This window comes from Bombyx mandarina, chromosome 01 (assembly GCF_030267445.1).
Source record: "Bombyx mandarina strain Sakado chromosome 01, ASM3026744v2".
In the NCBI taxonomy this organism is placed as follows: domain Eukaryota; kingdom Metazoa; phylum Arthropoda; class Insecta; order Lepidoptera; family Bombycidae; genus Bombyx; species Bombyx mandarina.
Window position 1 is genome coordinate 17,111,687 of NC_143208.1, and position 24,601 is coordinate 17,136,287.

Here is a 24,601-nt window from a genome sequence, read left to right on the forward strand (position 1 = left end):
ACACGCGACATGCCATGGTACCCCGCAGCATGTCACGTTTACAGCATCGCTGAAGGTCCAGAATCTTCGACTATACCCACGCTATGTATAGTTGATGGTGGCATGTATTTGTAAGTAATCAAACAACTACATTCTAAGGGTAGAACTGATTACAATTAGTCATTGCAAAATCAAAATCAGTTTCATCTTTCGTTATCTACGTAAGCAAAGGTCAAAAACATTTTTATATTTCCGTAAAGTTTCCATATGAAAATTTATTACTTGAAAGTAAAAAAATGTAAATATTCAATAAAGAACTATCAAAGAAAATCACATAACACGTAATCAATATTTAATTTACATCGATTTATAAAATCACACTAAGTTTTAATTACACTGTTCGTAAAACTATTACAGTCTATTATAAATAAATTATTAACAAAATCAAAAAAAGATCTTCAAAACATTGACTAGAAGTGATTTTAGGTGTTTACAATTATAATTTAAAACACAGAGTAAAATAGATCGGTTCTAGTACACATTTATGTTAGCCTAGTCTATCTATATTTCCGTTAACTATTGCCAGCACAGAAGAAAATGATAGCGTCCAACACGTAGCGGTGCAACATTTTATATTTCATTCAATTTTAATCTTAAGCTGGTATTTTATATTCAATTTGGATATAATTTAGTCGTGTACGTAATGTGGCATAGATACGAACTTCACAACAACGAACGACAGCAACAATGATTTCGTTATAGTGTTAAAATAAATAAATTGTTTAATGAGCGTTTCCTCACGGGTCCACTTGAAGCGTCGCTCACAATTTCTAATATTATCATTACGCAATCACCTAAATGGCGACAGTGCTATGACCGCGTTTGTTTAAAAAACCATGAAATGTGAAATCGTTGAAAATAAATATAATTAAATTGTACATAATGTTAATTTTGTAAGAAAAATATTTTGTTTATTTTTATTTCAACATCTACAACTTGTCGATTGATCGTAGGCCCATTTCGAACAAGTAGAATAGGGTGTAGAATTAGCTAACAGGAGATGTTAATCGCTATTCTGGTTAACATTTACATGACACCATTTATTCATTAAAAGGACGTTTCAAGATAACTTTTTAAAATTTTCAAGAGCACCGCTATTACGAATTGTTAAAAAAACATTTAAAATAATTTTACTTATTCTGAGACTAGAATAGTTCACAAGTTTCAAATATCATATCACACGTATATTAATAAGATCAATGCTCCTACACTTAATACATTAGTATATCAGAATAAAGTGAGGATAATATTGTATAGAAATTTACAGCTATTTCCGCTCTTAAAATTGAAATAATTACTACTATTGTATTATTAAATGATAAATTTGGTGACAGAAAATAAATTTATCAAACATAAACTATGTCCGTTGTGATATTTAAAATGATAATAATGGATTCTATTTACAAAATTGTCCAATTCTGAAATCGATGTGATCTCTAATACATTTGTTGATTCTAATTAGCTAATTGGATTGACTACCGATTTTCTGTGCATTTAAAAATATTTCTACAAAAAAATACCACAAGCTATACCTACATATAATTTATTTTCTAAATAAAGTTTGTTTTTAATTATAATTTCTGTACAATATTTACATAATAATTTTTTTTATGACTTAAAACGACAAACTACAACAGTTTGTTTTTAATTATCCCGTCATTTATTGTTCAAACATTAACCACCGTGGTATTCAAGGCTTGTAAAAATCTAAACGGTATCACGGTGAAATGTTTCATCGTGTTTCTTTTAACAATATGTCTGGTTAGTTCATTTACTTAACGTGTCCTGAATAAATTGGGAAATTATTTGAATAATATTTATCAAAGTTCATAGTTGAATTGGCTACGTTCGCGTTGGAGTATGTGTGGGTTTGATTGGTCTCCGTGGCTGTAGACTTGATGCACAGATCCATAGCGGAGGTCTGGCGGGGTCTCTGCCCGGACCGGCCACGCCGGCCGGAGCCACGGTGACCGGTAAATCAATGATCAGTACTAAAATATGAATTCTGCATTAGGTAAAGTTTGTCGATCGGGTTAACGACGGCTCCGGTTCCGAGGTTCAGTGGCTCGTGTGCAGAGTGGCCAGGATGCTGGTGGTTGTGGTGCTGCACTTCCAGATTCTGCAGGCTCATTGTGTCGGACGCGCCCTCGTCTAGCTGGTCGAAATTGCTGCCATCGAGGGATATGTCGGAACTGCAAAAGCTGTCCCCTGAATGCGCTGGGTAATCTGGAAACATCAAATTGATTTAATACATTTTTAAAATGACACTCATTGGAAATCAAAATATTTTTCATTTTCTTACCATCGGGCGAATATGGAAGGTTAGGATTTAATGGCTGGCTGGAGGCAGAGTATGATCCATCAAGACCTAAATAATTTCCGTGCTCGCTTGTCGGCGACTCTTGTTTGATCGATTTTTCGTCCTTATCTTTCTCTTTGTCACCGTTTTTGTCGCCTTCTTGTTTGGCTTTGCGTTGGATCTTTTTCATTTTAGCTCGTTGATTTTGAAACCAAACTTGCACGACCCTAACACTCAGACCGGTGTCTTTAGCGAGCGCCTCTCGAACCTTCCTGCAAGGCTTCGGACTGACCTCGAAAGACGCTTTGAACTGCCTGCGTTGGGCAGAAGTCAGAATGGTACGAGGACGCTTCGGGCCTCGTCGTCCGTCTCTAGGACGCTCTGAATCATCGATAATCATGTCATCTTCAGCATGCTGCATTAGATACATTTCTTTTTCGAAGTCTTGCCTGCAAAATATTTGACCAGCGCGAATAACGTACTGTTCGCCCTTCTGTAGCGGTTGGCAACACATCACGCAGACGAAGCATTGTATGTGAAAGACATACTGTTGGGCCCTCATTACCATTTCTTGTGGGAGAAGACGGTCGCCGCATCTTGTACACTTCACCCCGAACAATCTATGGGACAAACGAATTGGTGTTGACACGAAAACAAAAGGAACAGTAATTGACGCTTGGCTTGTACAGTATCGCTTTAGCATTGTAAAAACATGATCGCGTTTGCATTTGCCTTATTAAACTTAGAAGGTACCTTCACTAGAACATGACAATATTCTGTTTTTTGTTTTTCCTTTACTACTTTTACAATCTCATTTCGGTAACAGAATATTTCATGAACACAGATTCTTTTCAATTGAAATTTACCTATCGTAATCGGGTTTGCAGTAAAGTTTCGCGTTTCTGGTGTAGCAGGTGTGAGCAAGCGGACACCCGCAGACACAGCAGCTGAGGCAGTGCTCATGCCAGGAGAGCTCTCCGACCCGCATCAGGTATCGATCTTGAATTTTTTGGCCGCACCCTTCGCAGATCTCGACTATCTTCTCCCTTTTGATGCTGGCGCTCAGTTCTGTTGACAATACGCTTGACTTAGCAACACGTTAAGGAGTTAAACCTTTTTTTTAATTTATTAATATCAAACAGCTTAGCTCTTGTGCCTTAAAAAAACTTTTTTTTTTAAGCAAAATTCTTTCTCCCGTCTATTTGAGTATAACATTTTAATATTTATTTACGATACTAAAAAAAAAAAGGTTGCTGGTTTAAAATATAAGATCACCAATCTACTATAAATAACAAAAAAGCTAACACATTTTACATATTAAACACATAATTCGCAGTGGCCATACTATGTAGTTAAATCGATTACAAGTTTTCATTCTCAGGATCGCTCCCAAGTAATGAGAGAGAGATATCTCAAAGATATTTTTAGTTAGTTTGTAAAATACAATGTTACTATTTATTAGTAACTTAGCAATTTGTAACTAGTACCTCTATTAAGTTTTTTTTGTATGTTATAAATATTTATTGGTAACATTGTGGACAAATTTTTTTGTTTAGGGCTTTATTATTTTATTCGTAGGTTCCGAGGCTTATTCGGCACATCGATTAGCCGTCGGACCGGTTATTTTACGCCGACGTTTTGCCGGTTTGATCGCCGAGACCTGGGTGACCGGGAACGCCCCGCCCCTCCCAGGGGCGTGTCCCCCTCACGTCTTAGGAGCCTTATGAGACGTGAGCTACCATATATTTTCCCAAACTCGTGACGCTATCTCGATCTACACCTATAGATACGTCTTCGATGTTTTAATCGATAGACGAAACCGAGAGCGGGGCGCGTTAAGCTCTATCGCGGGAAAATCGATGCTCTTAAACTAGGGCAACGGGAGGGATGTAGAAATGCGAAAACGGAAAATATGACTTTAAAGATATTCAGAACGCTCTACTTCTGATTTTTAATAAAATGATTGTCAGGGTTAATTATCAAAGATTACATGTGGTAGGGGAAAGTGAGATATGGTATATGTTTTAAGGTATTGTGTAATTAGGCACTCATCATTATTTATTCGAACTTAGCCTTTGAAGCGCATGTTGAGTTAGCATAAGTGCATTTAATTTGATTTCTCGATATTATCAGAAATTGGAAGTCGTGGGGGCTAAAGGATAAGACGCCCGGTGCATTCGAATCGAGCGATGCGTATGTGCCGGTGTTCGGATTCCGCAGACAGTTACGAAATTTTGTCATGAACAATACGGTAAGAGAATAGCATCGTGTAATAAAAATCAAACCTACAAAAGTTTAATTTTCATAGCTACTGATGATAGAGTTTTTTGTGAGCCTACACGGGTGGATATCGCACTGCCCACTTTATTTCTGCCGTTAAGTAGTAATATCTAGCTGCAGGATTTGCGACAGAGATACGTAAATCATGAATTCGTTAAATGATTTCAAGTTTTCTATAGAGATATATTAGAGAGAATTGGACTGATGTGCATTTGAAAATGCGTCAGGTGAAACAGGAGAAAAAATACGGTATCTATATATTAATACGTGAAGGAAAAACTTTGTATCCCTTTTCACGAGAATTGCGCGGACGGAGGAGTATGAAATTTCCCACACTTATAGAGAATATAGAGAAGGAGTACAATATGCTTTAATTTTTTTTAAATTATGCCTAAAAATACATTAAATCAATAAAAAAAACATCACACACACTACCATGTATTTGACGCACACACGCATGCATACTATTTATTTATTGTCAAACTTTTGTTCTTGACGGCTGTGGTCAAATTGAGAATAGATTAAATACTGTTTGTCTTTATTCATATTTTTCTATAGTGTAGTCTTTGCGAAATTTATGATTATAGGAGTATAATAAGTCTTTGAAAATAGAATCATAATAGTGTACAAACTTATAATTTCAATTAATTATAGTCGAATTTCGACTACCGGGCGACCACTAGTATATCAGGTTTTACCTACGAAATTGCCGTTTATTAAGTATATTTTTTAGAGTTATTTTTTCCGTGTTTTTTGTCTTCACTCTAAACATAATTAATGTTGTGAGCCGTTTATGTGGCATTGCATTTATGTGGTACATAATTACTCGTATTTTCATGTCCATTGATTAAAAAGATGCAAACGTAGTGAAGACAAAATACTAATCAATGAACTAAGGACTAAATTTGAAAATGTAATTCTATATTTTTAAAATAAATTGCCTTTTTGCATTTGAAATGGTCAGTATTGTTAAACAGCAACCTCAAAGACTTATTTATTATTCAATATCGTATCATTGCAGCTTATTTATGTATTTGAAAACTGACAATCCTTTCCAATATTATGTCTTGTTTAATTTTGTTTGAAAAACTAAAACAATAGTGTTGAATCAGTACAGTCGCGCGGCCCCGGGGCGCTTCAAAGACTGTATTCCATAGTTTTTGGTTGCTAGTTTTCATTTATTCATAAACAAAGAGAATTATAAAATAATGCACTAATTTTAAGTTGCTCCCAACGAATATTATTTTGCAAGTTATTTTTTTTCTTTTTATTCTTCATCTTTAAATATGTCATATCTAAAGTAATATCTTTATAATCAATAGAAAAGTACACACCGGTCGAAAATATATTTTTATTGAATGTAATTAAATTAGTATGTATGTATGTATAATACACATAAATTTACACATAAATTATTTAAAGATAAGCAACTCAAGCATTCAACAAAAATGTTTACGGGCGTTGTCCACTAGATGGATTTGCTTCGATTAGTTTCATTACTTTCTCTTCGATTAGTTTCTCCTGTAGATGGCAGTAACATATTACCTATTCTATATTTTATTTATAATGAAGGATTTTGTAAATTTTCAGAAACCACAAATTGATAAAATTTCATCAATTTGTCTATAACAAATAAAGACTAGTGTGATTTTTTTTTTTTTTTTTTTTTCTGTATTTAGTTATGCAATAATTAAATGCCTTAAAATTTTAACAATATATAAGTTTAGGGGCATCGGCTACAAGATGTCGCTAGTTTCCATAAAAAAAAAAAATGTCATCTAGTGTCGCAGTTTCAGGTAGGTCCCTGAAATTATAACGAATTAGTCAAAACAAATTATATTTTATTTTGGAAATATTTTATACCACCAGATAGTTCAGATAAAAGTTTGTTGCCTTTTTTTTTACGGGACATTTTCTTAATTGCTGACTATCAAATTGAATTTGTCTACTTCTATAAATTTGAGATTGAGATAAAGTATACGAAAACAAAAACAATACGAACACGCGCAAATTTAAATTAAACTAAATTAAAGTTAAACGAAAAACGGAGCCTTTTGACTTCAATTTTATGTAATCGTATATTTTTTCGAACGCCATTTGCTTTAACTATCGTTGTGCAAACATACGTAATCAATCAATAAACGTATCGGTAATACCTTAGTTATCTACGATCAATTGTTTTTGTACGTAACGAAAGAATATCTACAAAACATAACCTACCTTTGAATTGTTTATTTCTATTTTGAATGGTTACTTTGTGCTGTTCAAAGAAAAAAAAACATTAATAAAACACTCATTTCAGCCGTTGAACTGGTCTGAAAATACCTCCGCTCATTTAAAAAGCCGATTATGATTTCGATATGAAGCATTCGGAAATGCGCATCGCAATATCGGTCAAAGCGATGCGCGCTATTGTGGTCGAGCAATTCCAATTATGATTCGGAATTGCTTTTGTGAGTAATTCACAATTATCATACATTAACATTCGGTGTTTTGTAGTTTCATTTGCAATGTTAGCCCCGGGGGCGGGTTTGTTTCGTTCTATTTTTCATTAAGATAGAAGTATTTTTAATACGCTTTTATTAGCATCAGACGTATGTATGTTAGTATGTAACCGAATCTTTGAACATGATTTTGACCCCCTTCAAAACGTGGGATTAACTCGGAATTTGGCATACTTATTAAGGACAACACGCTTTTTTTACAATAAAATCATTTTTCTTACACTATTTTTAATTCAAATTTCTTAAAATTTATTTTCTATTTTATAGTTGGATTTTCTATAAAAGCGTTTTTTTTTTGTTTTTTTTTTAACTATTTAGTTATGTTCCTGTTGGTATTAGCGAGAAAGTTATAAAATATAGATTGTACTCGTTGTGGCCTAAATTCGTATCGAGCGATACAACGGTGTTCAAATCCCGCAGGTAGGTAGGTATAAATGTTTCTAATGTAAAACGTACATAGTCGTGTCTTGTGAGTCCGCACGGGTAGGTACTACCGCCCTTTTTTTTTTTTTTTTTTTAACGCTGGGGAATCCATTTACGGATACCCGGTCGAGGGGGGTAACGGACCGGGTTATGTCGGACTCCGGCGCCTCCTGAGAGGAAGAAGGGGAGAAGAGAAGAGCCGAGGTCCTTCACCTCCCCCAATTTCTCACAGGAGACTACGCCTTGAAAAAGGCGCGCGAAGCACTTGCCCCGCAGAACGACTACCGACTAAACCCCATCGAGCCCCACCACTCCGACTCCACGAAACCCACGGTACCGCACAGTGCGCGCCGAAAGGTACTACCGCCCTGCCTATTTCTGCCGTGAAGCAGTAATGCATTTTAGTATTAAAAGTGGGACAGTTGTTCTACTATTTATTAGACTTTAATCGCATGTTGTGTTATCTACGCAATTAAAGAAATACGCTCTTCTTTTAATTCCGGAGGCCTATGAGTAGAAAATAATTCAATGCTCCCATGCATCAGCCCGCTGAGTTTCTCGCCGGATCTTCTCAGCGGGTCGCGATTTCGATCCGGTAGTAGATTCATTCGCGAAGCAGTTGCTCTTGAGTTGTTAGGTCTCCTTCGGAGGCACTTGGGCAGCTGTTAGCAAACCTTACCCCTCCTGGCTGAGCATTTTTATTTTTTATTTTTTATTGCCTAGATGTGTGGACGAGCTCACAGCCCACCTGGTGTTAAGTGGTTACTGGAGCCCATAGACATCCACAACGTAAATGCACCACCCACCTTGAGATATAAGTTCTAAGGTCTCAAGTATAGTTACAACGGCTGCCCCACCCTTCAAACTGAAACGCATTACTGCTTCACGGCAGAAATAGGCAGGGCGGTGGTACCCACCCGCGCGGGCTCACAAGAGGTCCTACCGCCAGTAAATTACAATATAATTTTCATTAATTATATCCAAGACACATCTAGAGATATTAATGTCTCAATTCCTTTAGTAAAACAGTTTTTAAAGCGAAACGCACGATTGGTTTGCGGCAGAAATATGCGAGGCTATATTATAATATATCTATAACTCCACTGCATACGATTCTTTACGAAACTTACTTTCTCTCATGCAAGCTTTTATCACGATTTCTTTTATCGCTACCTTCTGAGATTATTCGTTAAAGCTCTAGCCTTGTCAAGGTTACGCATAAACCTACTGGCCACAGTTTTATAGTTTAAGCCTTAGGTCAGGGACTAGCGAGGACAATTTCCTGAGCTTGTCTAACCTTTTCACACGGAGATTGTACCTACGTTACTAATACCTTGCTTTTATTGACATGAGCTCATGTTTTAATTAAATTAACTACACAATTTCTTGTACCGTATATTACACGAGTATGTATATTAAAAAAGTTGCACCTTATTGCGCACACGAACATAAAAGAAAATTGCTCAAAAATGACATTTTGAACAGCACTAATTGTCATTTTAATTTATTTTGTGCTACAAAAAAAACTGAAAAAGAGGTTTTAATTTTCAAAAATGTTTGACGGGCTTCTTTTCAAAAGACAATACAAAAACATGAATACAAAATAAAAACCAAACACATTTAAAATTGCTTCTTTCCGAGCAAAAAAGATCTGGATGACAACAATAAATATGACAAAGGCCACTTAATAACAGCTTTAGCTTTAAAGTTCGAAGCGAAAGTCAGCTCTATGTCCTTGGTGCAAAGACCAAAAGCTCATCGAAAGAAAACCCGCTTTTGTCTTATGATACACTAGACAGATTTATACAATATGAGCAAAACTAGAACTAGTGCGAAAAACTGTGTTCTCCTGAGTTAAATGACATTCTTCTTTTGTGAATTGAAGAAAGATTTTTAGGCTAACGGAATTCTATCAAATTTATCCCTTTTTTTTTAATGCATAATTCACAATCTTAAAATCGTGCTTGATGTTTCGGTAACGGCATTTTTAGTATTAAGAGCTATTATTATCTAAATTGACTATTTCGAACTATTGTAGCATTGAACTTCTTGATAAAATTTTCGTATCTAAGAGCAAAAATAATCGAAGAGAATATACATAGTCTTGCAAATTAAGAGACGCACACACTCAAAGATTATATTATGTACAAAGCTTCCCCGAGATCTGTCTCTATTGATTATGCGCGTAGCCGCGTAACTGTCTACTAAAAGCTACGGCGTAGCAAGGCTACGGCCTGTGAAATAGGTACGGCTCGGCGATATTGGCACAAGGGTCCTTATTTTATTGCTTTCCCGCTAAATTTATAGGCTTTTAACGGTTAAATACAGGGTTCATTCCGTTCGCCTTCTGCGTGATTACAGTAAAAGTTAATGTGTTTCAAACGATTATGTTTAAAGTTTATTTTCCGTTATAAGCAAATGCAAAATAATAACGGAGCATAATTTTTTTCGTATAAGAATACATTCGTAGACAATAGAAAATGTACAAGTCTAGTGATTTATTACCTTAAATTGTGTCAACAGAAAAATATTTAGATTGTGTACTATTGTAAAATTTGTCTGCAACAAAACATTATATTGTCGCTCTTAAATTTATGAATTCTCTGCTCCGTTTGATGTTACGTGTGTTCATTGGAGCGTATATATTACAAGGTTATAACTTAACTTAACTAAAAGAGGTAAAATGCCAAGTATCTCAAAACAAAACTGACTTGAAATTGAACTCGAACTTCGTGATATAGTTAGTCAGTATTATTAACCACTCGACTAACAAGAGATGTTCAATTATTAAAAGCATTACTAATTGGGACTCAAAATGGACCAAAGAATGAATAACACTAGCTTATCTCCTCCCTTGGCAAAGGCGACTAAAGAATTTAATGGAAAATGGACAGCAGTCTTTTCAGTGTTATTCTTCTTACCTTTATCCTACCAAGTGGAATCGGCCCAGCAGAATTTTTCCATTCAGGCCTATCACAAGCCATCTCTGCACTCACACCCTTTTACACCGTTTCATAGAGTCCATTCAAGTCTATTTAGGATGCCCCTCTCCTCACATTACCGTCTACTTTCATGCCTAAAGTATTTTTCAGACCGCATGTTTCAAGCATGAGCACTACATCCACATTATAACATCGATGGACTCCGACAATTACCCCACACTAGGGGGGCTCATAATTCATCTACAAAGTACATGTAAAGAGTAAAAAATGTGTAATGTTTTAATAAATATTTGTGAAGATCGAAGAAGACAAACTTAGTTGCGAAATGGAAAACTGTGTAAAATTATTGTCGACAATTCAAGGAAGGTATCTCTCATCAACATACGAAAGGTAGCGTGCGAGCAACTTCAAGTAATCGGTCTCATTTATAAAAATAGCGACAGGCAGAGTTATACGACTAGAAGAATCGACTTGAATTAGTAACTTTCTGCGTTGTTACTAACTAGTTGTGTAACTTATAAATACTACTAGAGGTCCCGCAGTAGTCGAAATTCGACTATAATTAATTGGAATTGTAAGTTTGTACACTATTAAGATTGTATTTTATACTTCTATAGTCACAAATAAAATATTAACAAAGACAAACAATATTTAATCTCAATTTGACAACAGACATCAAGAACAAAAGTTTGACAATAAATAGTATGCATCCATGTGTGCGTCAAATACATGGTATGTAGTGTGTGTAATGTTTTCTTTATTGATTTAAAGTATCTTTTATGCATTATTTAAAAAAAATATTAGCATTGTGCACTTCTTCTCTACATTCTCTATAAGTGTGAAAAATTTCACACTCCTCCGTCCGCGCAATTTTCGTAAAAAGGGATACAAAGTTTTTGCTTTACGTATTAATATATAGATATGTTTCGTTTTTTTGTTTATAGCTAAACAAAAAATATGTTACAGGAATTAATAATCGCGTATTAGTAATCTTTTTTTTTATTACTTTATAAAATCGTAGCTGCAAAAATCGCAACGTTCAAGATCCTACCAATAGAATAATTAACCCAACAAAATCTAAAGAGTACAATCGATATTGGTGATAACTTATCGCAACGCAAGCACTGAAATATCAGTGGGAGAAAAAGCATTAATATTACATTTTAGTGTGATATGTGAGCCCGCACGGGTCGGTACTATCCTGCCTATTTTTACCGTGAAGAAGTAATGCATTATGGTTTGTAAGGTGTGGCAGCCATTGTACAATAAAACTGAGACTTATCACTCATGTCTCATTGTCTCAAGGCGGGTGGTGGGCAGTTGTAGATATTTATGGATCCGGTAGCTATTTAATACCAGGTGGGCCGTAAACTTGCTCACCCCACTTAGCAATATAAAAAAAAACCACGTCCCTGCATGCTATTCGAAAAGAGTGAAGGTCTTAAAAGTCAAGTATTAGGTTTAGTAGTAAGACTGCAATAAAGATTACTATCTTTCTTCCTAATTCGGCTATAAAGAAATCACGTAGCTACGAGTATACGTTGGGTTATCCGATGAAGCTGCAATTTTGACTTTTTCTTTTTTTTAACTGCCAGATTAGGCAATGGTATTAAAGTGACTGTATGATGTAGTGTATAGGATGTGAGCATTTCATCCTCTCTAAGCCAAAAAATCATAAATAGTTGATTCTAATAAACCTCCTAAATTTCTCTTCAAAGAAACCTTTTCAGCGAAATTCTTGATTGTGTACAAAAAAAATTAACTTTGTTTTCCTCAATTGATAACTTAATGCCAATTTCAAACGATGTAACAAAAGCCAGCGAAACATAATCCCCATTGCCAAAATCGTTGTTATGTTTGTCAGTCAGTGTCAACGTTTAACATTCCCGATAGTGCATTTCCCTTTTCATTACGTGTCGTGTGGGCGCGGTTGGTTAGTTAATTCGACCTCCACTGCGTGTGTACATCACTTTCACTGTTTACACTTACATCAGAAACGAACAGTGAATGTCACAAACCGCTTTGAAAATATTTAAAAAAAAAAGCAATACATACGCCCGTGCCGTGGATATTCTATTAAATACTTTGCTGAAGCTCGATTTTCACTTTTTCGTTTGATTTCTCGTACAAACACTGCAGTCTCGAGCTCAAAATTTTTATCGCGAAAAGTTGTTCTTTTTATGAGTTGCCCTTGTTAGTAAGTGTAAGCCGACTTATGCTAATAGGTATAGGCTCTAATAAAGAATATTAAAAAAAATGAGTTGCCGTTGTTCATAGGTCGTAGAACTTACATAAATACAGATAAGGCGCTAAGCACACCAACAACTATGAAAAGAATAGCGAACAAAATCCCTATTGTAAAACATATCGATTTTGACTAAATCGGGTGATTTAAGATTTAAATTTCAAAATCGATTATACCGAACCATTTCCTAAATAGACCGAATACGGAATCCTAAATTAATGTTCGGTGCATCCCTATATTTTCATTGGTCGTATTTGTGGTTCGAAAACTATGATCAATTAATCTGTGTTTGATTTGTTTTACATGGTTAGGTTTTGATGTTTGTTTTATCATCACTACTGCATGTTTAAATGTTAAATTTCGGATTTATTTGCGCTTACTCTCAAACAATAAATTATTTCTTAAAACAAAATGTAGCGCGAAGAATTAAATTAATTAATTTTGGTTTAGATTTTCAAACAGGAGCCTTTTTTCTTAAAATTATTATTGTTTCAGATCAATTATTATATTTAAAACAGTCGTGATAGAAGTTACTTAATATCTAAAATATTTCTGTTTGGTGCAAATTCGAAAGTTCACCGCCCTTAGCTGCATCACTTGACAAAGTAAAATCGATTTTAATTTGAAAATTAAGTTTCTTAAATAAATCAGCCCGGGTGCAGCAATTTCCATCCAAAATTTATTTAAAACAGTGCAGTTTAAAACACGCCGAATTTACGCCAATATTGGCCTTTAGATTTACTTACTCGAAGTTCGAAAAGTCGAAAGTAGATTGCATAACTTTGCTGAATGTCATTCTTCAGGACTGAAGGCGTTGAAAGTTACGAGATACTCAAATATTTTCATACTGACTTATTTTAAAGTCTTACTGAAATTATTAGTTTCAGCAAAGCTACTAACTGCTGCAAGTAAATTTTTATTTCCTTGTTTATATGTTGTTTCATTTTCGTAAATTAAAATGGATAGAAAACACATCGTGACTGTTTTCCAGTTTTATTGGAAACATGAAAAAGTACCGAGAAAGTTTTCATTATTTTATGTGTTCTCTCTTTCTCTTGTGTTCTCTCATGTGTTCTCTCTTTCTCTTTCTCTGATTTATCCACATAATTTACAGGCTTATCTGTTCGTACAAGCATCTTATACTGTTCTTACTTTGTTAGCATAACAATTTAATCTTCAACATATAAATATTTGGATTCAAGCAGTTTTATTAATATTTTGCAATATGCCCCAATCACTGAATATTTTCCAACTATAAACTTAGGTAATTGATTTTTTTGTTAACGTTTTGTGGTTGTTATCATAATTGCAGTTGGCATACGATTGAATTTGTTAATTTAAACCGGTTTCTGGTAGGTCTTTGTACTCCTATTTATTAAATTCATTTTTATATGTTAGTTTCGTTACGAAAACCTGTGTCAATATAAAGCTATACTAAAACTAAAAGCATTTTTTCACATTGTGAGGATTTTAAAATAATATGAAACCGTCCTTCCGCAAACTCGACTTCGGGAACCAAAATATAATATTTCGTTTCATGGCCTTTCGATCATCACGCAAAATTCATTACACCAATAAATTACCGTAAATAATTACCGTCGCAAAAGGCCATGCTTCACACATCAAGCATAAGTTTTAAATATGTATGTTATAATGAAATGAATTCCTTTGACTTGCATTCGAATTTAGATTTCATAATCAAGATCTAAAAACACTTTATAATTCATGTTTAATTATAGCGAATCATTTTATATACTTTTATTGAGTTAATACTCGACGACAAATTGCTGGTTCCTCTGTTAAAATATGATTTAAAAAATGTTAGGTTATTTTATTGCAGTGTCACATCGGCTGGCACAAGGCCACTTAACAATGGTTGTTCAGCGGATCCTTTATCTTTTGACGAAACATTTTACTAGCTACATTTTTATATTCCTATTTCATTTTGTGTTTTTCGTTATTTCTTTATTATATCTATATATTAATACGTGAAACAAAAACTTTGTATCCCTTTTTACGAATATTGCGCGGACGGAGGAGAATGAAATTTTCCACACTTATAGAGAATATAGAGACGAAGTGCACAATGCTAATATTTTTTTAAAATAATGCATAAAAGATACATTAAATCAATAAAGAAAACATTACACACACTAAATACCATGTATTTGACGCACACACGCATGCATACTATTTATTGTCAAACTTTTGTTCTTCACGTCTGTTGTCAAATTGAGATTAAATTAAATATTGTTTGTCTTTGTTAATGTTTTTTATAATGTAGTCTTGACGAAATTTGTGTTTATAGAAGTATAAAATACAATCATAATAGTGTACAAACTTACAATTCCAATTCATTATAGTCGAATTTCGACTACTGCGGGACCTCTAGTTTAAGATAAAAGCTTAGAGTTGTGGTAAGTGGTAGTTTTCATATATGTAGTTTCTAAATTCGTGTCTAAAATTATTGTCTTCTTACTTGGGCCTTTTTAGGTTAAACTTCTGTCTGTATACATATATTATATAAAATGTATTCAAACGCAAATAGTGTGAAAGAATACTATTCATATAGGAAAACCTTGCATGAGTTTATATTTTACTATTTATTTCACATATGAAGATACAGCGTAGCGGAATGTGAATGAAAAATTTGAATATTAAAGAAGTATATTATTTATCATAATAAATTACTTACTCTGAAATTTATCATATTGATATTGAATATTTCGAGAACGAAATACTCGTAGAATTGTATGAAGATATTTAAGATAAGAAAAAAGAAAACTCGATAATGTAGCAAGAGTTATAAAATGTAAAATTAATAATTTAGGAAACGATAGCTTAAATAAAAGTCTACTGTATCGAGTATTTCATCCACTTATTTGAATTTGAAATTTGAAATTTCGTCAGGTTTTTTCATACCAATAGAAATAACATATAATATTTATTTGTAGTAAATTATATAATGTAATTTAACGTATTTATCGGTTGTAGATAGATATTTTTTTATTGCTTGGATGGGTGGAGAAGCTCACGATCCACCTGGTTATAAGTGGTTCCCGAAGCCCATAGACAATTACCACGTAAATGCCGCCACCCACTTTGTGTTATGAGTTTGTCATGGTCATGGTCAGTTTTACAGTACAACGACTGCCGCACCCTTCAAACTGAAACGCATTACTGCTTCACGGCATAATTACGAACGCATGATTCTTTTACGACATGAATAAGCGGGACAGAGCTACCTACGGTCTAGGGTTGACACACAAAATTACCTGCTTAAATTATGCTTTCTTTATTTGACGCAATATTGTTTCTTAATCGTGGAAGTCGTTTCACTGGTGGTAGGTCATTTTGTAAACCCGTAGGGTAGGTACCGCGGCCCTACCTATTTATGTCGCGAAGTAGTGATGTGTTCCCGTTTGAAGGGTTAGGCGGTCTTAGGGAATATGGCGGCCATTGTTGATGTCTATGGGCTCTGGTAACCACTTAACAACAGATGGACAGTGACTTACTGTCATCAGTCTAACCCATAGATTATACACTTAATATATTAGAGATAGATGCGCAACTCTCATTTTTATTTTTGCTTTAGTTAAAGCCCGGTCCAGCAGGCGTCGCTACGGTCGATTATTAGTCTCCCTACCCCCCACCAGGTGGCTTTTTTAGTAATTTTAATATTTTTAATAACTCTCTTTATGAAAAAATCTTATCGTTTAGAATCGCTGAAATTCCCGGTAGTACTTATGAGATAATAAGGAATGTTTGATTGTGTTCAGCATTCTAATCGATAAGATCTTTTCATACAGAGAGAAAACAGTTTTTTTAAATAAAAAGCTGTAATTCTCTGTAAGCTATTTAATTTCCCTATATTACAAACAATTTTCTGTTAAAAGATTGTATGAACGTACAATTGTATAAAATTTCGAATAACAATAACTCCTCTAGATTAATCCTACTAGCGTACTTATTAACATTAAATCGAAAGTTATCTAAAAGTTAATTAAGTCTAGATAATCAAATCATTCAATGTCAATTAAGTCATTTGTGCGAAATATAAACATGTCAGCTTTCCATTACAAACATAGTAGACAATTTGAATTAAATTTAATAAATTTGTTTCTTAACGATAGCAGTTCTTGCTTAAAGTTGATCGTGACAGATCACGACCTTGTATGAAAATATTACATCTATAAACACTACCTATGCTTCGTCATACAATAATTGTCATTTAAACTAGCATTGTAGAGATAATACACACACTAAAGTGAATACTAAATTATTCTTAGCATTCTTATAAACATTTAGAAATTTAAGAAACGATTAACCCACAATCATGTTCATAACATGTGACATTTTGTTCTGCACAAACGTTTTGTTACATGATTTGAAAAACAAAAAAAAAACAAAAAATGTTTAAAAAATGTAAAGATGATTTAAAGTACTCTTAAATATTGATAGTTTGTACTTAATAACGCTTATAGTAATCTTAGACATGATTACAATAGTTATACTTTTATTCCCTATCTAAATTATTTCTATTCTGACGTTTCTGATGCTTTAGCTTTGGTAATACTAGATGAAACAAACAGCAGATTGAAAGAAAATCATCTTAAAGTTAATTACATTCATTACAAACCATTAGTTTGCATTTTGTTACAAAAGAAACTGATGTTCGTTACATGCAAATGAATTATAAACATACACATGCAAACATAAAATGTAAATTTATCTTTTAATCCAAATTAAATGTACATTAATATTACATCTAAATAATAGAAAGGGTTTCGAAAATTTTTATTGCACTCAACAGCAGACCAGCATGCAACCCGGCTCATGATAAGTGGTCACCAGTGCTTATAAACTTCAGCAGTGCCATAGGGGTTGCTGTCTATAAATTAAGTTTTAATAAATTATTAATATACTCAAGTCACAAGCATATTGATTTCACATAATGAAAATGTAAGAAACATAATCATGTTTGGGCATTTTCATTTATATCTGCTCATACAGAAAACACAACTTAGCAAATATATTCCACAGTTAATCTTTTGATCATTAATTAAAATCATCTTCTCGTAGAATTTACAAAAGGTTATTTACAAAAATTTATATCAGTATTTTCATATATTACTAACTTACTAATTACAACTATTCAAACATAATACTATAACTATAAGAACTAAACAACCTATTTTAAAACAAAATTGGCATCAATTTAGTTCTTATGAACTATTTCAATTATTAATTTATAAATTATAAACATATTTAAAAAAAATTAAGATCCCTTGTGAGTTCACGTTCCTTGCTGAATCAGTTTCTCTTCTGAAACGGAGAAACAAAGTATCTTAAGTATGTAACAAATATTGAAAAAATACGACCAGGAAAAATTTTGTGTTAATGTAATCATACTTACAAATTAATATATTACATAACACGTTCTGGTTCAAATATAGTGCATCAATCTTTTCATGTTTCAGACATTTTAGTGCTCCTTATAATTTTTCCATAAAATTTTGTCATTATCAAACCTTTGTCTACAAAAATAAAAACATTATTTTATATTGGGTAGAAGGATGAACGTGGTCACAGGCCACTTGGTGTAACTTGGTAATCAAACACCAGGAAACAAAACGTGAATGCCATCATCTAACTTTGGATGCGAGATCAATTGTGCTGTATTTTATTTAAACAGGAAATCATGACTGATTGATCATTCCAAAAAACTAGTTCGGGCCCACTTGACAATAAGCATATAATACGCTGAGTTGCAAAACATAAATACTGCCACCCACTCGGGACAATTTTATTATCTGAGGTGTGTGTGTGATAGTACGAGACTTAATACCGACTGTTTTGATCAAAACTTAACATATATGATAGCTAGGCAGCAGAAATAGGAAGGACCATTAGTTGGTGCTAATTCATTTAATTATATTATGAATAATAATTCTGTTAGCAAATAATATACCGGGAAAATAGTGTAAACTCACCGTTATCAAGGCATCCGATATAGCATTTCATTTTCGATCTTGAGGCATGCTGATTTTTAATAATAAACTTTCTGAAATGAAAATAGTTACACTGGCTTACGAAACGCTAACGAAGAAAAAAGTATTGGAGCCAAGTTATGTCTAAAGAGAATTCAAAACAGAGTTTCTCAATGTCTAATCGTCTAATATTCTCACAAAGCTAAAAGTTGCTCTAAATTAATACTACAACGTAAAATAACTCAAAACAAAACAAAAAAAAAAACGATTTAAAAAATTAAAGCGTTATGTACGACATTTTGAAAACTTTTTTTTTTTTTGAGATTGTTTTATTGGCCCTGGAGTTTTGAAAACTTCAAAGCAGTGTTTCCACTTACGTTTTTTTTACCACATTTTACCCTAGTTTCTTTTGAATTTATCCCTAAAATTTCCTAAACAACTTTCATAAATCCTTTATATAGAAAGCATAAATAAAATACAGAAAATAAACCACAGCATATTATTTAATGTAGGTATATATAATCTAAACGCCCCCAGAAGATCATAGATCTATAGGATTAGAATTTTCAAGGAAGTCGACGCATTGCTTTTATATTCTTTTGCTGCACGCAACCTAACACTGTTCGGTTCTAAAATTAAGCAATTGTTTGCTGGCATTCCCAACTTTCTATGAAGCAAGTCGTTCAGGGTTTCGTTAGAAAGCCTGTTTCTTTTGTCAGTTTTTACATTTGAGAACACTGAATAATCTTTCTACCTCAGTCTTTGAAGAAGGAACTGCTAGCAAAAGCGAAATGACAATTACAAGGTTTTCGTAAATGAAATTACCATGATAATCTTTCATGGTACATGAAGTACCTGTATATTACAATACAAGTAAGTTATGGTGACATCAACGAAAATAGGTAAATAAAAATTTGGCGGATTATACTTATTGGGATTCTGGGGAATCCCTAAGAAAAAAGCAGTGGCTTAATCTATGATTTACTTTACTAGAGGGTTACTGTTGAATCAAACCTTCTTTATAGTTTTTATACACAACTCTGTTTTATTCTTTTACTTGTCAACTCGACTTAATGTCATTCTCTCCATAAAATAAAATGTTCATTGTTTTACTTTAATTATCGTTTATTTTAAAATTCACAACAGTTACTAGTATAGGCTTTGCTTTTTACCCCGAAATATCCTAAATCCTGGTATTTTTAAAATTGTCTTTATCATCCAAAATATCAGCTATTTTTCCCTAAAAAAGGGAGAATTCCCTAAAAGTGGAAGCACTGCTTCAAAGTACGCTAACATTTTTATTGAGTCAGAACTCGTATCTGCCATCTAGTGAGTTTATTAGTTCATTAAGGCCAAAACGTTTCAAAAATGACCTCGCCGGTTCCTAAAGATGACGCTAGTTGAATGTTCTTTTCCTTTGTATGGGAGTTGCACCCCCCTGGTCTAACCAATACAAAAAAATATAGTACATATTCGGTACTTAGATATAATACATCTCATTATTGTGAAATAATCTTTTAACATGCATAAAGTAAAATAAAGTATAAGCATAAAGTGAAACAAAACTGCTTATACACATTAGTTATAACAATAAATAAAACAAAATTAAAATTAAATTTAATAATAGAAGTTCAGGCAATCACGAAATTATTCAGTTTATTATTATTATTATCAATGATCAATACAAGTTTGATCCTATATTATGTTAAGACTATATATTTTATTTATTCTTCAGAATATAAATTATTCCCTAAGAGTATAAAGTAATTTACGATCAATTCACGCATATTTATTATTTCTTTCATTTACTTCCTAAAAACACAAACCACCTCTTCTTGAATATAAATGGGCTCCGTAATAAAGCATTTGAAAAATTATATTAAATTATATCATATTTAAATTTATAGATTTTAAAATTATTGCATATCAATACCCCAATACTATTAATAATAGATTAGATCCGTTTCAACTAAAACGTGTAAATGTGATTTATTTAAACATTCAAATTTGTAATTTCACATATCTGTATAAGCTTTAAGTATGGTTGGTGAATGTGTCCCGTACCTAAAATATCGACCGGCGAAAGCGAAAGTCCTTACATTGTACCTACAACGTAATTTTTAATTGCGTGCGTTTTTATTTAATTAAAAACATTTTGTTTTTGGTTCGTGTGCGCGTTCGCAGAAATTTTAAAATAGTGATGTCTTACTTTACCACTAATTCTAAAACAGATCGTTGAGAAGTACCGGCCAGCAAATTAGTAATTTCATTTTTGCATATTACACAATATATACAGTACTAAAATCTACATATATATAAAAATGAATTGCTGTTCGTTAGTCTCGCTAAAACTCGAGAATGGCTGAATCGATTTGGCTAATTTTGGTCTTGAATTATTTGTGGAAGTCCAGAGAAGGTTTGAAAGGTAGATAAATATGAAAATGCTCGGGATTAAATAAAAATAACAATTTTGTTTTTCCTTTGATGTGTTCCCCATCGGACGGATTCCTTTATGTTTATATTATGTTTATTTTATACAAAAGTTTCGGTCTTTTATTTATCGTTTGAGGCACTACGAAGTCTGCCGGGTCAGCTATCACTTATAAAAATTAACTAGGAGAAACTGACTGATATCACTAATCTCTGACGAAATAAATGCTTAGCATGCAATGATGCTATGCGGAGCACTATTTCAATTTAAATAGAGGTTTGTGAATTCCATAGTACAGCACAATTGAAGCATGAAGTCAAACCGTAAATTTAATTACATTAAAACGGTGATCTTAGCTCTCAGACTGGAATGCCATACTATTTCCAAAAATATTCACTTGCCTTGCCCAAAAATAACTAAACTAACTAAAAAAATTATGATTTTAGTAAATGGTGTTGCTTCATTGAATCGCCGTATTTGTGCTGTTAGCAAACGCTGTATGATTTACGTTCCTTTAAATGTAGCTATTTGATGTGTTTTAAGTATGAGACTGAAATATTGTCGCTTCTTATGTCTACTACATTTAAGGTAAAGTAACCTATATTCTTAAAAACAGAACCTGCTATGTTCTAAAAGAAATCTATATATTAATACGTGAAGCAAAAACTTTGTATCCCTTTTTACGAAAATTGCGCGGACGGAGGAGTATGAAATTTTCCACACTTATAGAGAATATAGAGAAGAAGTGCACAATGCTAATATTTTTTTAAAATAATGCATAAAAGATACATTAAATCAATAAAGAAAACATTACACACACTACCATTTATTTGACACACACACATATACTCATTGTTTATTGTCAAACTGTTGTTATTGCTTAAAGTCTGCAGTCAAATTGAGAATAGGTTAGTATTGTTTATCTTTAATATTACGAGGATTTGTCTATAGTGTAGCCTTGGCGAAATCTGTAACAATAGGACCATAATAATGTTGAAACTTATAATTTCAATTAATTATAGTCGAATTTCGACTACTGCGGGACCACTAGTTACAATAAATCATTATTGTTCCCTGTCAGACTATAAAAAAGAGGAAAGCATAAAAATGGACGTAAAGATTTTGCGTCAACGTCCAATATCCAACTGTCCGGTATAGCAGAGAGCAGACGAAGGCGCATCTACTCTTCTAAATAGTACTTCTCGCGCCCCAGGAATTTAAAACTACTTCAGCTGGAATTTTATTGCAGTGTCGTTGACATTTTCTTGGGCACTTTAAACGATTTAAGCTTCCCTTGAAAACGGATTACCATTTTAGCTTTGACAGATGCAATATTCTTTAGTTTCTACCCTTTAGAACAATTTGTTATTTGTAGTTAAATTTGTCGGCTCTCGAATGTTAGATTAGATTGAAACTTATAATAAACGTCTTTTTTTTTTTAAAAAATATATATTTTTTAGTCTAATTTAACAATTAACGCAATAAACACAAAAAATAAAATTAATTTATATTTTTTTTATTTTCTATCGATTGGAATAAGTTCAAACACACCAAATTTTTTATCCCTGCCTATTCGCTGGTAGCCTAAGGGAATATTCTAGGTTCTCTCGGATGGGGAGCACCGCAATATTAATCACGACCCAATTGGTTCAGCCATATGAAGACTCGAGTAAAAAAGAGGACAGGACTTTAGCTTCGATTTAAAATATATTGTGCGCAATATGACTTTTTGGTGAAGTTCACTCGTTTTCGTGATTATTTAATTGCGTAGCCCGGAGGTCTCTCTAGGTTTAGCAGGACGGGAGGACGAGCACGGGCTCAGCCAGATGTGATGGGATTTGTGAGCGCTACTGAGGCCATCCACTACCGTATTGGAATAGGAACCCGCTGATTAGACACGATAAGTCGGCGGGCTGAAGCATTGTGCTAAGGCTGAATTCGTAACATCTTTACTATCTCATAATATGTATGGCATTTATGATAAACAAGGCGTAAGATTAAATAATTCTACTAAACTTAACAACTATTAAAGGCTCTTAAATTTAAATAAGATTTGTAATATGCGATGCTTCTGGTTGAAGCAATTTAAATTTAAAATAATTCTGACAATTTCAAAACGTAGTTCTTGATTTAAATCTCTGAACTGCCAATATATTTATTTCATTTCAATGTACATTTATACAGTTTACATAGATTATTAATTAATGTAATTATCATGTATACAGGAACAATATTAATGTAATAAATACATACATAATTTGATTGTTTATTTTAGTGTAGTTATTCACGATATAAATTATTTCTTTTATATGTGTAAGATGAAATTTCGAGGGTTTTATTTTGAAATAGGATTCTTATTTGACTTTAAAAATTAAACAGGAAGAGATATTACTTTATAATGAAATGTTTTAATAAATGTGATAGTTCTGAGAAAAATTAAATAAACAGTAAGTTAGATCAGAGCTTCAGCAATAGAAATCAAAATACAATCGCAGTGTTGTCGTGTTTCCTGACCTGTTCTCCCGGTGCAGGTGAGGGGCGGCTGCATCCCGTCCTGCATCAATCCTGGATTAATGTTCGTGTAGAATTCTAACATGGTCATGTGGTATAGGGACTGTGGGACACTTCACGCGCGGAGACGCTCTCGCGCCGACGGTCGACCTCACTGTGACGCGAGCTTTAAGCCTGACTACAGCACCATAACCCTCACAATGCTGCCGAGGGCCGCGCGACCCGCCAATGGCGACTGCTCACCCGGCCCCGCCTCTCGTCGACGCCACCTACCTATTATACAGAAAGGGGATATATTTCGCCACTCCGACGAAACGGCGGGCGAATTGTGTTTTTTCGTTTGCCAAAAAAACCGCCGGTCAGACAGACGGCATAAGCGCAGTCATTATTGAATACTGAAATCGTTGAAAACTGTGTTATTAATTTCGTTTACTCCGCCTCGAGGGAGTCGAGATAAAGTTGAACAAGTTATCTCGAGCGTTGTCAATCGCAGTCTCTCATTACCGTCAAAATGTTTGTACATTTTTGCATACGTAATTCTTATATCAGACTTATGTTCTAGATATCTAGTTTTAATATTATTTTACTGCTTTTCTTTAAATGCAGTATACATCTATGTTGACCTTCTTTTTTATTATTATTTAAATGGGTGGACGAGCTCACAGCCCACCTGGTGTTAAGTGGTTAGTGGAGCCCATAGATATCTACAACCTAAATACGCTACCCACCTTGAGATATAAGTTCTTCCCCCCTTTCAAACCGAAACGCATTACTGCTTCACGACAGAAATAGGCGGGGTGGTGGTACCTACCCGTACGGACTCACAAGAGGTGCTAGTAACCTTGTAATTCATCTTAATCACTCCTTATTCCACCTGCGAACTTGTACATCTAAAGTACTACCGCGTTAGGAAGTTGTGTTGTATATACCTACTCGT

General features: G+C 33.5%; 1 protein-coding gene and 1 long non-coding RNA gene across 2 annotated transcripts; both read right to left on the bottom strand.

Moving 5' to 3' along the window:
* Nucleotides 1-323: 323 nt before the first annotated feature.
* Nucleotides 324-23,883, bottom strand: Lmx1a (LIM homeobox transcription factor 1 alpha). The gene is made up of 4 exons (XM_028187585.2): nt 23,668-23,883; nt 3,205-3,406; nt 2,342-2,958; nt 324-2,265 (listed from the first exon to the last, which is right to left on the bottom strand). Exons 1-4 carry the CDS (start codon nt 23,753-23,755, stop codon nt 2,018-2,020), a joined length of 1,155 nt encoding a protein of 384 aa, XP_028043386.1. The 5' UTR covers nt 23,756-23,883; the 3' UTR covers nt 324-2,017.
* LOC149503622 (uncharacterized) lies at nt 17,787-19,012 on the bottom strand. Its single transcript, XR_016323868.1, has 3 exons — nt 18,726-19,012; nt 18,149-18,269; nt 17,787-18,057 (listed from the first exon to the last, which is right to left on the bottom strand). It is a non-coding gene; the product is annotated as an uncharacterized LOC149503622 (long non-coding RNA).
* Nucleotides 23,884-24,601: the final 718 nt, after the last annotated feature.

Coding starts and splice junctions, on each gene's coding strand:
- Lmx1a (XM_028187585.2), bottom strand. CDS start 23,755: ATGACCATGTTAGAATTCTACACGAACATTAATCCAGGATTGATGCAG. Junction 2,959..3,204: donor TGCAAACCCGATTACGATAG/GTAAATTTCAAT, acceptor TTTGTCCCATAG/ATTGTTCGGGGTGAAGTGTA. Junction 2,266..2,341: donor CCTTCCATATTCGCCCGATG/GTAAGAAAATGA, acceptor TGATGTTTCCAG/ATTACCCAGCGCATTCAGGG.